This window comes from Myxine glutinosa, chromosome 7 (genome assembly GCF_964187855.1).
Source record: "Myxine glutinosa chromosome 7, kmMyxGlut1.1, whole genome shotgun sequence".
In the NCBI taxonomy this organism is placed as follows: Eukaryota; Metazoa; Chordata; class Myxini; order Myxiniformes; family Myxinidae; genus Myxine; species Myxine glutinosa.
This window is the reverse complement of record NC_136267.1, coordinates 177,439,288-177,456,566: the sequence shown is the minus strand read 5'-3', so window position 1 is coordinate 177,456,566 and position 17,279 is coordinate 177,439,288. Positions and strand designations below refer to the sequence as shown.

Here is a 17,279-nt window from a genome sequence, read left to right as displayed (position 1 = left end):
TAAAGTATTAAATAATAAAATCAATTTATAAAATACTCTTCAAGTAATTATCTGTTCTGATCTGAAATTCACCTAATGAAACATTTCAAGTCTGAATATATCAAATAATTGTTCCATTGTTTCCAAATAATTGTTCAAACAGTTGTTCCATTGTTTAACAACAACAAAAGAAAATTGCTAACAATCAGCAATACATTAAATTGTGCATCATTGTGCAAATAAATTAAATCATTTACATCGTTCCTTCTTGGTGGCTGGGGCATCCGGCCATAAAACATTGCTTCAAAAAGGGGACTACGGCGCCCAAAAAAGGCCAACCCCTGCTCCGCGGGGAAAATGGCCTCTAAAGGTGGTTCCTTCTTGGTGGCTGCGGTATTTCACCAAGTAAATGTTTCCACAGTGTTGATAAAAACGGAATTCAGATAATTGATTTTAGAAGTCCGCAAAGCAACTAATTTGTCCATTGCCTCCTAACGTTTTCCTCCAATAAGCTCCATCACTTGTCTCTTTTTTAAAAAAAGAAATCGTTTGCTAATTGCTAGTTGCATTTCTTTTTGTCAATCATCATTAGGATTTGTTCACTACTCTTTTCCACTAGCAATTTTTTTTTTCATGAATGTTCCATCGGGGATGTTGTTTTTCTTCTACTCTACAGTAAGAGAATGTTCAAAGAAGCACAAACAGACAAATGATCAATCGTAGGAAATATCACATATCCATCCTGCAATCCTACATGCTGGATGTTCCCTCACATTTACATGAATATCACAGTTCACAAAGGATAAGTGAATTCGAAAAAAAATAGGGGCTAATACTTTTTGTAGGACACAATCTAAAAAGACGAAGAGCAACAGCACAGAGCTTAGAGAATTGATTTATGCAGGAGTACACCATGTTGTGCAGAACGAGGATTATCCTTAAAAGTACGAAACAATAACAACGGAACAGTGAGGACAGAGAGAATACACAAAATATAGCTTGACAGAAGGACATCAACTCATTGCTTTTATGAACAGAAGTTTGTGATAACCAAAATAAATAAAAAACCGAATACAAACTGAGTAAATTTACCTAAATGTTTGTGGATCTTCACATCCCCTGCCAGGTTGCCCCCATACCACGTCTAAAAGAAGTTTTAAAGCTTTTCATCAGGTCATGCTGAGTTTTGTGCAATCTAAATCAACACCTTGCAATTCCTTTCGGACTGTACATGATGAGTGCCAATTTACCTTCTCAGCAGAAGTCAGCTACTATCATTGGACATTTTGTGCTTCGTTACCTGCGATCTCTTGACATCGTCATGCTCACAAGTTCATCCAAGAAGTCCCCTTGGCTGCTCAAATCAGAAGCTCATAATGAAGTCTGTGGGGAGCTTCAACAGCCATCCTAGGCAATTTTAGTCCCATTTCTTTACGTCTCGAGGCAACAGTCAACGCAGCGCAGTATGGCCGTTGCCATCCTCACACGGAGGTGGTGCGCTTGAAGCTTTGGAAACTGGCACGGCTGGGCGAAGTGGGTATAGACATGGCTCGTGCGACGCGTGCACACACGACGTGATTGTCCAACCATCGCACCCAGCGCTTGTGCAGGGCTGATCGAACCTGGCGCACAAGGCCAAGCATGTAAATGGGAATAGAAAAAAAATTATGGAAATTATGGTATTGGAGAAATGACAACAAATAGAGAAAAAAAAAAAGGTTGGTATGCAAATCAACACCGGTTGTTTATCAATAATAGGAAAACATTGTAGTTAGCATTCCTCATCATATTACTTTAAAGGCAACGGCAATACCATGGCAACTATTCCTTTTCAAGAATTCAAGGTTTGCTTGAGAGTATTTCATCTTTGTATCTCATTTCATCTTATTTCATCTAGAGTAGTGAGAGTATCGAACTGCTTTTCTCAAATGGCATATGAAAGCAGCAAAGACGGTGCTGGCATTGTTGCTGTGCCTTTGCCGATGTGCGACTGCAACAATGCCCTTTTATCGAAGGACTTTATTCCTCGCACCATTATCTGTTAGCAGGTATTATATCAATAGCTAATCCACATCTGTACTGTAAGAGAGCCGGTTTCTGTGTCGTTGGTTGTTATCTCAATAATGCAGGTTTCAGAAGATGGAAATTAGTCCTCCCAGGTCTCGAAGTATCCACTTCTGCTTCAGGAAAGGATCATGATTCATGATTCATGGACCACTGCGTTTTCTTGTTCTCAAAGTTTTGTTCCGAGGGCTCTTTTAAAGATCGTCACCGAGCCTTGGACAGCTTCTAACCGCAGTTAGTTGTCGTAACATTCTCAGGTATGGTTTTTAAGATCTCTGCAAGGTTCTTTTTATCGTTGCTGTTGCTCCAATAATCACTGGTACCATTTCGGCGCTTCAGCTTCCAGGATCTTTTCACTTCATTTTTGAGGTCTTGATATTTGGTCATTTTCTTGATTCCTGCGTTGTTTCGGCCTAAATCGCTGAGAACTGACACCTCCATTAGCAAAGCCATATTTTCTTTTTGTACCTCCGTACTTCTATGTTCATGATTGATGGGACATTAGGTCATATGTGAGCATTAGGTCATACTTCCTTGTTTTTAGTGACTGCTTTTGGTTCATGTTTCCACAAGTTTTCTGGAACTGGGATATTGAGACTTTTTCAGATGTGCCAGTGGATTACTCGACATACTTTGTTGTTCCTTTGGGTGTACAGCTGTTCTGACATAAGTTTTTTTTAACATCCTGATAGGAAGTGGCTCGTACTTTATGTCTATACCTTGTAGAACCTACACTTGTCGAATTCACTCAGTCCCACCATTTTCTTCAAGCCATTGGTGTAGCGTCCTTGATCTATAATGATCCATTCTCCATCCCAGTTGAGCTGACCTCTTCTTAGCCATTCCAAAGAGCCTTCTTTGTCTACTCCCAATCTGTCCAATTCTTTTTTTATACCTTCCTGCTTTTTAAAATCTTTTTCCCAGTTGTCGGTGTATATCTGTTGATATTTCGTGATATATTTTTCTTTCTTATTTTTTGCAATTGTTGGGGCTGTACTAATTGGTGTTTTGGTTTATTGTATGACATCTTACATTCCCACATGCCTTTGCAAAAAAAATTATAGGTGGGTTAAGGACACCTTCTCTGGTTTGTTGTCTTCCTGTTTGATTACAAATTGGATTTGGTAGTCTGTTGCACTTTTTACGTATTCAACCAATCCTACAGTTCTCGCTGGGGACTGACAGGTTTGTTTGAGAATATTTCAAGTGCACTTGGTCTGTGCACTTGGTTGAGCTCCATCAGACCGCTACCTCCTTCTCATCTCAAGATGTACATTCTCAGGATGCATTGATTTTTGTAAAACATTTTGTGGATGGTGAGGAGTTTCCTTGTTATTCTGCTGTTGTGTGTGTGTGTGTGTTGCCATTTTTCTTAGAGATGGCTGAACGGATCGTCATCAAACTTTCAAAAGTTCATGTTCATCATTGAGTGCCATGGAGTGTTTTAGTGCAAAAAAAATTTTTTTAACGAAAGTTTGTTTTATTGGGGATTTTTTTTTTTAAAGCTGGATTTTGGGGATTAAAAAAAAAAATTAAATCACAATCGTGGGTATAGGGACCCCATTCGTTAGTTGGTGTAGGGAAGTGTTTTTGGCCCCCACAAGAAATAGACCATGCAATGCCAGGTACCTCTGCTGGTGTTCTATAAATTGAACATTTAAAAGCTTATAATTAAGTGTACAAGAAAGGTGTAAACATTTAGTAATCCAAGAAATCTCTGACTTATTCAAGAAAGATTTTGAACATTCCAAGACAAACTACTACCATTACTACTACTGCATGCTGCTACTTTAATGGCCACAATTATTCCCACCTTCTTGTGTGGAAGGCTGACGAATGTTATTGGTCAAAGTCATTCAAACAGGCTGGTCAGGCCTGACATTCAATTTCATTTTTCATAAATATAATTTGTTCCAGGGTTCTGATGATAAATTGTCTACTCTTCAAGAAAGACACCATAATATTTTTCATGTCTACCAAAACCAGTAGTGGCAAACGGGTCCCTCAGCACCTCGGATATGATACTCTCAAACCTCCGATATGGATAAATATATTGATTCATCGCCTTGTATGATGGGAGACACCAGGATGACAGTGTATTTATAGCTGGATTAAGGATCAAGGTAGCTATGATAGGCAACTCAAAAGAAAGTGTGCATACTTCTAAGCTATCCTGCCAGCCCCTACTGCTGACACTACTACCAAATTGGAAAAGCGGCTTTTTCACATAAAATTTCACATGATCCAATTTGGTGGAAATTTTCTTGGCCTGAAGTGGATTCCTCTTAACTAGAGCATAGATTTGGCCCTCGTTTTTGAGACGGATTATCATGTTTAAAAAAAATGCTCAACCTTTGTTGCAATGTGGTTTGATAAGCGGTAGACCATACTCCACTAATACCCTATGTCCTCTTCCTATACATATCACCCACTTATTTCACCCCCTTCAAACAAGTCACAACCAATTGGGTGTTTCAGCATGGCGTGTGAGGGTTGGGATATATTAAATATGGCAATTCGTGTGTGTGTATGTTGTGTGTGTGTGTGTGTGTGTGCTAATTATAGAATCACAAAAGGCTTGGCCAATCGCCACAAAATTTTGAATATGTGTATGAGGTACCCAGGGTCAGGTCATGGACATTAAATAGCTCCTCTCGGGTTCACATGGCGGGGGAGGGAGAAGCAAATTCTCTAGATAAAGGTGGTGGGAGATGGTATTACTAAACGGATGTGGAGATGATGCGCTCTGTGAGGCATGCATTTCAACATCCATGCATTCTGCTTACCCAGTTCTGTGGATTAAGGCAAAAAATGTATCTATGGCATACATTGGCGCAATGAAATATAGAAACTAAATGGTACTCGGTAGAGCGCATACCTCCGCCAGGCTCAACAGTTTACGTTTTGTATCCCACTGATAGGCCGGATCTAGATTCAGACCTGAACCAAAATGGAATCGGCTTGTTCTTGTCGCCTAACCAAAGCATTCACCAAGTTTAGTCCAAATTCGTCCTTAAAGTTTTGAGATATCGTGCTATATGTCGGTTTTAACCCGAGCAATCAATGGTAAAGAATCACTTAAAGATTCTGTGATCGAGATCTAGATTCAGATCTTCAAAAAAATTGAATCAGTTCTTCTTTGTCACTTGGCCTATAATGATCCGTTCTCCATCCCAGTTGAGCTGACCTCTTCTTAGCCATTCCAAAGAGCCTTCTTTGTCTACTCCCAATCTGTCCAACTCTTTTTTATGCTCAAAACATATGCGACAACCTCAAAAACAAAGTTTCGTCTGAACCCGTCCACAACCTTTTGAGATATATTTTTCACAAACATACAGAACCAAAGAAACAGACAGACAGGGGTGAAAACATAACCTCCATCCACCTTTGGTGGCTTTGGTAACAAAAACACATTTCACAAATTATTACTTTCTTACCTCTCCATTCAAGAAGCAGTAAAAGACGGAGACAAAAAAGCCCTGTCGGAAAAAGTCAAGCGTTAAAAACGGATGCATTTTCAAAATCAAACTCTTCCATAGAACTGAACTGTATTACAATTGAGGTTACCTTTATAATAGTCTCACCTGAAAGGACATGAAGAACGAGTTGACATAGACGAAAATGATGTGAGAGGTGCCCTCCTCTTTTGGATTGATGAAGAAGAGCATGTATGTGATACCAAGCAAAGGCAACAGGACCAGTGTGGCCTTCACCACTTTCCTGCAGTTCATGTGTTATTCTTTAATATTGTGTCACACCTCGTCTGAAAAATTGTCATCATCTTGTGAAGTACATTAATGTTGTCATGACCCTTACTCTCCCACTGAGTCCCAATAAGATGACATTATTGTTCCAAGGACCATTCAAATTCATAAGTATTTCACTGAACGGGACCTCAGTATTGAATGTTAGATACAGATGTGTTATATATGCGAAATGTCCGTTTGTTTGTTTGTTTCTTTGTGAACCTACTCCTCTGAGCTCTCAAGATTAATCGGCAAGAAACTTTATGGGATAACATATTTTACCACCCTGCACATAAATAGGAGTTTTAAAACAGTTATTTTCTCACAATTCATAACTTAAAACCATCCGAGCCACCACCTGTCGCCATGATCCCCAAGGGTCGATCCACATATACATATCTTTATATAAAGCCCAATTTTTATCGGATTTCAACACAGATATAGATATAATTAGTTTGATGTTGAGCTCCGATCATCAAATATGTTATCATATGTGAGAAACAACTCTTAATTAAGACTTTACCATGATCGGGAAGTTCAGCAAAAAAGGAGTCACGCGACCTCTCAAATGCGCTCATTATTCAAAAACTGAAAATAGTACAAACACAACCTGTACATCATTTTAAATGTACTTTTACTGCTCATATAACATTACTCTCAAGTATGAAAAAATAGTTTGCACAAAAAGGACCCACGTGACGCCAACTACAAACCGCCACTTGAGAACGGTGACCCTCCAACGATTACCTCATCCTCACAACAAGGTGAGTTGTTGTTTTGCTCTTTGTTTGGGATCAAACTGCCTTGAGCTCCCAAGGTTAATCACAACAAAACTTTCTACCGTCAGATTTTTAACCAGGATGTACCTGAAAATGGGGTTTATACCGTGATGGTGATGAGGAGGTCATTTGGCCGGTTATTGTCGTGTTGCACTCCCAAGTTAATTTATTTATGAACCCGAGATAATGTATTTACGACACCTTCACTCCTTTACACACTTTAGACCCTTTTATACCCTTTTCAACCCCTTAGACCCCTCTAGACCCTTTACACCCCTTTGACCCTTTACACCTCTTATACCCCTTTGACCCTTTACATGCCCTTAGAAACAATTGACCGTTCACACCCCTTAGACACTTTACATGCCTTAGAACATATTTTGACCCCTTAGACCCCTTTTAAACCTTTACACCCCTTAGACCTCTTTAGAACCTTTACTCCCCTTCGGCGCTTTAAACCCCTTTGACATCTTTAGACCCTTTACTCCCATTAGATGCTTTAAACCCCTTAGACCTCTTTAGACCCTTTACTCCCCTTACATGCTTTAAACCCCTCAGACATCTTTAGACCATTTACACCCCTTAGACCCTTTAAACCCCTTAGACTTCGTTTGACCCTTTACACCCCTTAGACCCCTTTATACCCTTTACACCCCTTAGACCCCTTTGACCATTGACACCCATAAGACCCTCTTGACCATTTACACCCCTTTAGACCCCTTGCACTCCTTAGATCCTTTACACCCCTTAGACCGTTTTTGACCCTTTACACCCCCTTAGACCTCTTTGACCATTTACACCCCTTAGACCCCTTCAACCATTTACACCCCTTTAGACCCCTAACACTCATTAGACCCTTTACACCCCTTAGACCCCTCTACACCCTTTACACCCCTGATACCCCTTTGACCATTTACACCCCTTGGACCCACCTCTTCGACCATTTACACCCCTTAAGACCAGTAACATTCCTTAGACCCTTTACATCGCTTAGATCCCTTTAGACCCTTTACACCCCTTCATCCCCTTTGACCATTGACACACGTTTAGCCCCTTCCACTCCTTAGAACCCTTTACACCCCTTTAAACCCCCTTATACCTTTTACACCCCTTAGACCTTTAGACCCTTTCATACCCATTTCGACCCTTTTGAGACATATACACCTTTTGACACTTTTCAGACCTATTGACTTTTTAAGACACTTTGGCAAATTTAAGACCATTTGGACACTTTTTACCCCTTTTGTGTTTATGTCCTTAGACATCTTTAGACCCCATTTGGCCCTTTTAAGATCATTGATTCTTTAAACACTTTAGACCCCTTTATGATCCTAAAAAAACTTTCGACCCCGAATATAATTAGAAAAAATTTCCTCCCCAAATCGGTTTTGACGACATTTTCTGTACACTATTCGCGTCGCATAACAAGTTGCGATGATTAATCTAAACTGATACCCCAAAGTGAAACTGATGTTGAAACGTAAAACTGAAACGACTGATGTATGGATCATCGAATGGGAAACCAGAATGAAATGCTGTGGGAAATTGCTGAAAGCAAAGCTATGGTGAATATAGAGAGAGAGGGGGAAGGTCGGAGCTGAATAAATAATGTGGAGAGGGATAGGTGCCTGGAGGTGGTCGGTTGGTATGGAAAGAACTTTGCCGATCTTCTATCAGGCTGTAGCCCCAAAACATGCCTAAACCCGTTTCCCAGCTGAGCTTTCATAATATACAGTGCATTTAGAAAGTATTCAGACCCCTTCACTTTTTTCACATTTTGTTATGTTGCAGCCTTATGCTGAAATCGTTTAAATTCATTTTTTCCCTCATCAATCTACACTCAATACCCCATAATGACAAAGAGAAAACAGGATTTTAGAAAGTTTTGCAAATTTATTAAAAAGAAAAAAATGAAATATCACATTGACATAAGTATTCAGACCCTTTGCTATGACACTTGAAATTTAGCTCAGGTGCCTCCCATTTCTCTTGGTCATCTTTGAGATGTTTCTACACCTTGATTGGAGTCCACCTGTGGTAAATTCAATTGATTGGACATGATTTGGAAAGGCACACACCTGTCTGTATAAGGTCTCACAGCTGACAATGCATATCAGAGCAAAAACCAAGCCATGAGGTCGAAGGAACTACCTGCAGAACTCAGAGACAGGTTTGTGTCGAGGCACACATGGGTAACGAACAAAGTAATTAAATATATATAGTATATATACAGACTTGGCATTTAATATGGATTTTTTTTTTGTGGGGGTGAACTTACTTTTCAAGATGACTTAGAACCAAAAGTTCATTGGAATTATGTTGAAATTATTCTAGATTTTGTTAATGTGACGTTTAAAAGAAACAAAAACCACATTTGACATTTCGAGGCAAATAAATTGATCCTTGAAAGTGATGTAAACTGATATCGAACTCAATTCACGGACAGTACTGTGTTAAACTTCTGTATGTTTTCCAGAAGTATCTCTTTATTTTGCACATTAGCCAAAAAAACATTCAACAAAAACAAAAGCTAAATTATGACTGGGATTACGGACAGTAAAATTACAGTTCAGTACTTCGTGTAACCCCCACGAGCATTCAGGAGAGCACATACACGTTGAGGCATGCTGTTCACGAGATTTGCCAAGGTTTGGACAGGAATCACTTGCCATGCAGTGACAATAGTCTGCTGCAATTCACGCACAGATGTCGGCTGCTGGTCCAAGTTGTCGATTTGATGCGTTAATTCTGCCCACAAGTTCTCTATCGGATTCATATCCGGGGACATGGCAGGCCACTCCATATGCTCTACACCACGTTCAGCAAGAAAGTGTTGGATCATGCGAGCACGATGAGGCCGTGCATTGTCATCTTGGAAGACAAAGTTTCCTCGAAAGGCTGCACGAGCAAATGGAAGCAATGTTTCTTCTAGAATGACCCTGTACTTGAACTGGTTCAGGTTTCCATTCAGAACAACCAGGTCAGTTTTGCCCCCTGCATGAAAAGCAGCCCAAACGGTCACCCCACCACCTCCAGCTTGGACTCTTGGCACTATACAATCTTCGTTGTGGGCTTCATGCACTTGTCTGTGCACTCGGACGCGGCCATCTTGACGATAGACCAGAAATCTAGACTCGTCACTGAAGGTCACGTGATTCCAGTGTCCTGGCTGCCATTGACGGTGCTCTCTGGCCCACTGCAATTGGCGCTGGCTGTGTTGTCTGGTCAGGCGTGGCTTTCTCAGGGGACGCCTGGCACGATAGCCTGCTTGAACCAGTCATTGGTTGACTAGCCTTCTGGATACAGGCACATTTGTCAGTTGATGCCACTCAGCCCTACGCCGATTAGCTGACTTGGTACGGCCATTGCAGACTAACCGGTGCAGCTGGCGATCATCTATCCTTGTGGTTCTGCGTGGACGTCCTGGCCTCGGTATTGGAGTAGGGACACCCCTCTGAGCATTTCGTTTCAGGATCTTTGACACCTGACCTTGAGTGATGCCATACTCCCGAGCAATAGCACACTGTTTCATGCCAGAATTTCGTAAAGCCACCACTCCATGACAAACAGCATTGTCAAGTTGACGGACCATCTCCAGAGGAAGCGGCAATAACTTTTGTAGACGTGCAGCAGTTGTTTTCCACTAATACAGAACACAACAACCCTTGTATATCCGATTGTGAAGCCAATCGTCAAATGTACCTGTCCTTACATTTTGTCACGCCACCTGTGATATAATCCTGTTATTGACTTCTTGCTGCGAAAGACATTCAGTGACATGGTTCTTTCAACAAAGACATCACCGAAGGGTAAAAAAAACTCACCAGATTGATATACTGAGTTCAGAAAGTAAACCCAATTCAAGAAGAAAAAAAATATTCCATATTAAATGCCAAGTCTGTACAAGAAGCTACAGTAAGAACAGAGGATGGAAAGACAGAATGGTTTGGAATTGGCAAAGGGGTTAAACTGGGTTCTCCCCTTAGTTGTTCAATCTGTATAGTGAGAACATCATGAGGAAATCAAACTTGGATGACAGAGGCTGGAGTCAGAATTGGAGGAAGATGTATCAACAATCCAAAGTATGCTGACAATACCACTCTGTTGGTGGAAAGTAAAGAGGGTTTGATGAAACTGCTGCAAACAGTGAAGAAGAAAAGTGAAAAAACTTTATTTAAACATTAAAATATTAAAATCTCGTCCACGGAGAAGATCGATGTGTTCAGATTGGGAGACGATCACATGGAAATTGTGGAAAGCTTCATCTTCCTGAGTTTTGAGATTGCAGTGAATGAAGAATGTGAAGGATAAATTAATTGACAGGATGTATCCTCTATATATGTATATGCAGTGGCTAGAGAAAGTCTACACCCCCTTTAAAAAATTTCACCTTTTGTTGCCTTATAACCTGGAATTAAATTGCATTAAATCCGTTTTTTTCAACCTTTATTTAAACACCGTATCACACAACTTCCAAGTGAAAAACAAATTTTACAAATTACAGAAAATTAATTAAAAATACAAGACAAGAATATCTTGGTTGCATAAGTGCCCACCCCCTTATAATAGCAATTGAAAATTAGCTCAGGTGTAACCAATCACCTTCAAAATCACACACCAAGTTAATTGGCGTTCACCTTTTTTTTATTTACTGATTTTTATACAGAATTGAGGCTCGTGTAAGAGCTAACACATTGAACACGAAAACATGCACAGACACATAAAACATGCAATGAAGGGAGCGGGAGACAACAGGGGGAGAGAGGGGAAGCACACAAGCACAACAACAGTGGAGAACAAGGGCGTCGGTAGATCTGTGGAAGGGGGGTGGGGTTGGGGAGGAGGAAAGGGTACATGGTATAAAGTAAATTAACACTTCTAGGAATTTCACCCCTAGGAATTTCAGGAAAGAAGTTGGTGATTGAAAGAGGCGGATTTGGGCTGTTTTAACGGGGGTAGAAAAGATCAAGGTTTTGGATGGGGGAAGACAAGATAAGACACCTGTGTTCAATTGTAGTGATTCTGATTATTTCAGAATAAAATCAGCTGTTCCTGTTGGTTTCCCGTGCTGGGTAGTGCATTTCACAGCAAAGACTCAACCATGAGCACCAAGGAGCTTTCAAAAGACCTCCGGGATAAAGTTGTAGAAAGGCACAGATCAGGGGATGGGTAAAAAAATATTTAAAAGGCCTTGAATATCCCTTGGAGCACAGTCAAGACAATCATAAAAAGTGGAAGGCATATGGTACCACCAAGACTGTACCTAGATCAAGCCGTCCCTCCAAACTGGATGACAAAGCAAGGAGGAGACTGATCAGAGAGGCCACCAAGAGGCCAATGGCAACTTTGAAAGAGCTACAGGCCTTTATGGCAAAGACTGGTAACCGTGTTAAAATGTTTTGTGGTCTGATAAAACCAAGATGGCTCTTTTTGGCCTAAATGCAAAATGTTACATTTGGTGCAAACCCAACACAGCACATCACCCAAAGAACACCATCCCTACTGTGAAGCATGGAGGTGCCAGCATCATGTTATGGGGATGTTTCCCATCAGCAGGGACTGGGGCACATGTCAGGATAAAGAGAAAATGGATGGAAACCCTGCTGCCCTCTGCATGAAAGCTGAAATTGGGACGGAAGCATGACAATGACCCGAAGCACACAGGAGTGGCTAAGGAACAAAAAGATAAATGTCCTTGAGTAGCCCAGTCAGAGCCCCAACCTAAATCTAATCGAAAATGTGTGGCATGAATTGAAGATTGCTGTCCATCAACAGTCCCCATGCAAGTTGTCTGAGCTTGAACAGTTTTGTACAGAAGAATGAGTAAATATTGCCCAATCAAGGTGTGCAAAGATGGTAGAGGCCTATCCCAACAGACTCACAGCTGTAATTGCTGTCAAAGGTGCTTCCACCAAGTATCAACTCAGGGGGGTGGACATTTATCCAACCGAGATATTCTAGTTTTGTTTGTATTTTAAATAAATTTTCTGAAATTTGTAGAATTTGTTTTTCACTTGCAAGTTGTGGGTTACGATGTGTACAGAAAGGTGGAAAAAATTTGATTTAATGCAATTTAATTACTGGCTAGAAGGTAACAAAAGGTGAAAATTTGGAAATGGGGTGTATACTTTCTATAGGCACTGTGTGTATGTGCGTATTGTTACGGATTCGTCACTTCCGCTGTTGTGGTTTTCCTCCACTTGAAAGATTTCTGATTCTATGTACTATTATTGTCTTCCAAAGGTTTATTGTTTATGAACAGTTATTAAAAGTTGAAAAGGTTAACTTAAAATGATACAGGAACCCGAACCGGAAGACAATGAGGTGGAGAGGAAGGGGCGGCGAGCGAAGGAGTCGGAGAAGAAGCTGGTTGCTTTGCGGTCTGCAACAAACGTTGTCGAGCAAGAGTCACGTACTTTGGGTTTCCTGGGAAAAAGGAATTCCTGCGATAAAGTTGTTATTGCTGTGACGGATCACCCTGCGTGTCAGGTGGCGTTAGATTCCGAAGAATCATCTCTGGGTCGTGACGACTCGAGAACCACGAGCCGCCGGCCATTTTGACTCATGCGCTTCGCGTGTCGAGCAGACTTTCCTTGCTTCGTCAACCGTTTCCACCGTTTTCAGACGTATCTTTGGTGTGTGTGTGCACCGAGGCTTTTGACGATTACTTTACGGCTCGCCGACCGTGAACAGTGAAAGTTCATACCTGGAGGGTGCCGTTGTATTTCCCAGTTGCCGTGAGTGCGCCTTTATGCCACTTTAACCACGTGACCCTTTTCTCCGCTTTGGGCCGCGTGCGCCTTGGTGCCGTTTTAGGAGGCGTGTCTGTGCCTGCCCTCGGAACGAGATTCTGGTTTAGAGTCGACATCGTTCCGTTGATCACTGGAGGGGACCAACTCTGAGCTCGAAGACGCGAATATAGAGACATTGGGGAAGGTTCTTTCCACTCACTTGGAACACTGTGAGTTACCTTATGCATGCTAGCTGATGGAATAGAGAGTGCACTCTTAATTGTCATTTGTGGTAATGTTATTCCTGTGTGATTTATAATATATTATTGGTTTGTTCATAACCATTGGTGTGGTTTACTTATTGGTTTCGACACGGAATAATATATTTTTCTGCCGTGGCCCCTCCCGGGGTTCGGAGGTATACCGAGACCAGGAGGTCGGGGAGGAACACGTAACAGTATGTATGCCCTCCCTCTTCATTATTCTACATCCTGTGAGACAATTGAACTAAACACGTAAACTACTTGTCATTTTAAAATGAAAGTCTGTGTAATTCAGCAAGCATTATGCCACTTGAGCAGTAAAATTCATTAGAATGTAAGCAGTGCCATTTGGCATGAGTACATTACCTGTACTGGATGGTTTCAGATGTTGTGGATGCACGTAGTTTTGTCATAAGGATGCGTACTATGTTGAAAAGGAAAAGGAAATTGGCCTGCAACAAAATCGGTTATTTACATACTGTATATTTGGTACGGAAAGCAGAGTGCATGTTAAAGATCAGAGAAGTGCAGAAAGTGCAGCAAAGTGCATGACATTGTAATAAATGTACCACACATCTTACCAAAAGCACCAGTATGATGGGTCCTTGGTATATGAAGTCGATGTAATCTAATTTCCCAAACCAACACCTATGGAATTTCAGTCGTGGGTTAGATGCATAGCTTTGGGAAAGCACCTTTAAATCTTTATATATCAAATTGAAGATGCACATACTTTTCATCTCTGTACTTGAGCTTGACGAGGGCCCACATAATACTGATGGGTGCTGGTATAACTGAAATCACAAAAAGTTTCACAAATAACGCATTCCTTCAAATTCACATTACAAGGAGAAGAATAGTCAAACAAGTGGCCGTTCAAATATAGCTCGATGATATAGCCTTCCCAGGGTGATGGGGACTGCCAAAGCATCTTTCGAGGCAAGAAAAACTGGATGATTTGATATTGCCTTGCCAGTGATAGTAGTCTGGAGAGGAATTGCCTGCTCTTTGCAAATGGCACCATGAGGTCTTTAACATCCACTTGCAACAGCCATTGTGTGGAAGTGTTCCTAGATTAAGGTCTCATCCGAAGGACGGTGCAGTTACTGAAGCAACTCTTTGCCTGCGAGGCAGCAGGGTAGCAGATTGTAGTCAGATCGGGAATCAAACCCAGACTGGAGAGCTCATCGGTGAGTACATTTTTCTCTGAGCTTTCCTGCCAACTCATAGATAGTGTAAGTGATATACATTGTGGTATCATGTAAAGATTAAGCAAAATAGAAATAATATACATGCTAGTTCAATATACAGTGCCTTTGGAAAGTATTCACACCCCTTGACTTTGTAGACATTTTATTGTGTTACAGTCCTAATTTAAGGTGGAATAAACTTAATTGTAATACAGCTCATGAAATAATTGTAATACAGCTCATGTTCTACACATAATACCCCATAATGTCAAAGTGGAATTTTTATTATTATAATTTTTTGCAAAATAATTAAAAATGAAAAGCTGAAATGTCTTGAGTCAATAAGTATTCGACCCCTTCGCTATGACACTCCAAATTGACCTCAGGTGCATCCAATTTCCTTTGATCATCCTTGAGATGTCTCTATAACTTGATTGGAGCCTACCTGTGAACAATTCTCTATCGCTTTTCATTTAGGTTCCCGATTTAGGTTCCCGTTTGATTCCCGATCTGACTACAATCTGCTACCCTGCTGCCTCGCAGGCTTTTCATTTAGGGTCGCACTATCTGCCATGATTTTTCCTGGGAAAACCACATTTCAAATCTGGCCTCCAAAGCCAGTCGCCGACTGGGCATCCTCCGTCGTGCGAAGTCCTTCCTTGGCACACCTGAGCTCCTCACCACATACAAGGCTTTCATCCGCTGCTCAATGGAATACTGCTCTCCCCTCTGGGCTGGTGCTCCTGCCTCACACCTAGCTCGTCTTCACGCTGTTGAAACCAAAGCGTTCAGAATCATTGGAATCTCCCGCGATGAAGCTAACTCCAAGGGCCTTTCACTCACTTACCGCAGGCAGGTTGGTGGTCTTTCTGTCTTCTACCGACTCCTCTCTGGCCTTGCCCCCCCAGCTCTCTCTGGGCTCTGTCCCCCAAATATTCCTACAGGTCGCACAAGATCTGCCTGCAACCGTCTTATGGTTAAACTGCTAAAATCAAGACTCTCTGCTCACCTTCACTCCTTCATTCCTCTTTTCTCCCACCTCTGGAACAAACTCCCTCACTCTCTTCAATCCCATTCCACCCTCCATGTCTTTAAAACAGCTGTTCACCACCATCTCTTATCTTCCCCCATCCAAAACCTTGATCTTTTCTACCCCCGCTAATTTCATCCCAAATCCACTTTTTTGAAATACCAACTTCTGTCCTGGAAGTCCTTGGTGTCCTTGTGTTTTATACTTCTCCCACCCCCCCCCCCCCCCCGCCCTTCCCACGCCTCCTCCCCCCATGCCCTCTCCCTGCCACACATCTCCCTGCTCTCAATCTCAAATGTTGTGTTTGTGTGCTTCCCCTTCTCTCCCCATCTTGTCTTCCGCTCCCTCTTTTTATATATTTTGTTTGTCTGGTTGATTTGTTTGTGAAATAAATATTAGCCCTTTCACGAGCCTCAATTCAGTATCCAAAAAAAAAAAAAAGATTCAATTGATTGTACATTATTTAGAAAGAAACACCTTTATATACAAGGTCCCACAGTTGACAGTGCATGTCAGAGCAGAAACTCTACCATGAAGTTCAAGGAACTGTCTTTAGAATTTTGAGATGGAATTGTGAGGAGGCATAGATCTGGGGAAGGGTATAAAATAATTTCTAGAGTGTTGAAAGTTCCCAAGAGCACAGTGAGCTCCATCATTAGGAAATGGAAAGAATATGGAACAACCCAGACTCTTCCTAGAGCTGGTCAGCTGACCAAACTGAGCAACTGGGCAAGAAGGACCTTGGTCAGGGAGGTGACCAAGAACCCAATGACAACTCTGACAGAACTAGAGTTCCTTGGCTATCTCTGCAGCCCTTAACAAATCGAGGCTTTATGGGAGAGTGGCCATACGGAAGCCACTCCTGAGAAAAAGGCACATGACAGCACACCTGGAGTTTGCAAAAGGGCATGTGAAAGACTCGGAGCATGAGGCAAATATTCTGTGGTCTGATGAGACGACAATTGAACACTTTGGCCTAAATGAAAAGCGTTATGTCTGATGGAAACCGAGTACAGCTCATCACCCATGTAACACCATCCCTACAGTGAAGCATAGTGGTGGCAGCATCATGCTATGGGGATGTTTTTCAGCGGCAGGGACTGGGAGCCTTGTAAGAATAGAGGGAACCATGAATGTAGCCAAATACAGGCAAATTCTTGAGGATAATCTGCTTCAGAGTCTAAGGCAAAAGACCTTAGACTGCGGCAAACATTTACATTCCAACATGATAATGAACCCAAGCATAAAGCCAAAGCAACACTGGAATGGCTTCAAGGCAAGAACATGAAAGTCCTTGAGTGGCCCAGGCAAAAGCCCGGACTTCAATCCCATTGAGAATCTGTGGAAAGACTTGACGATTGCTGTTCACCGATGCTCCCCAGAGAGAGCTTCAGCAATTCTGCAAGGAAGAATGGGAGAAACTTCCCAAATCCAGATCTGCAAAGCTGATGAGGACATACCCAAGAACATACGAAGCTGTAATCACTGCCGAAGGCG

At 41.6% G+C, this 17,279-nt stretch overlaps 1 protein-coding gene across 1 annotated transcript in view; it reads right to left on the bottom strand.

The window, feature by feature from the left end:
- Positions 1-579: 579 nt before the first annotated feature.
- LOC137431861 (corticotropin-releasing factor receptor 2-like) overlaps positions 580-17,279 on the bottom strand; it is a 125,826-nt gene continuing 109,126 nt past the window's right edge. Inside the window, exons 8-13 of the mRNA XM_068123638.2 lie at positions 14,296-14,356; positions 14,144-14,210; positions 13,929-14,014; positions 5,628-5,763; positions 5,481-5,522; positions 580-1,601 (exon numbers count right to left, since the gene is read on the bottom strand). Of these exons, the coding sequence (XP_067979739.1) occupies positions 1,461-1,601; positions 5,481-5,522; positions 5,628-5,763; positions 13,929-14,014; positions 14,144-14,210; positions 14,296-14,356 (533 nt within the window). The 3' untranslated portion in view covers positions 580-1,460. The remainder of the gene's footprint in view (positions 1,602-5,480; positions 5,523-5,627; positions 5,764-13,928; positions 14,015-14,143; positions 14,211-14,295; positions 14,357-17,279) is intronic.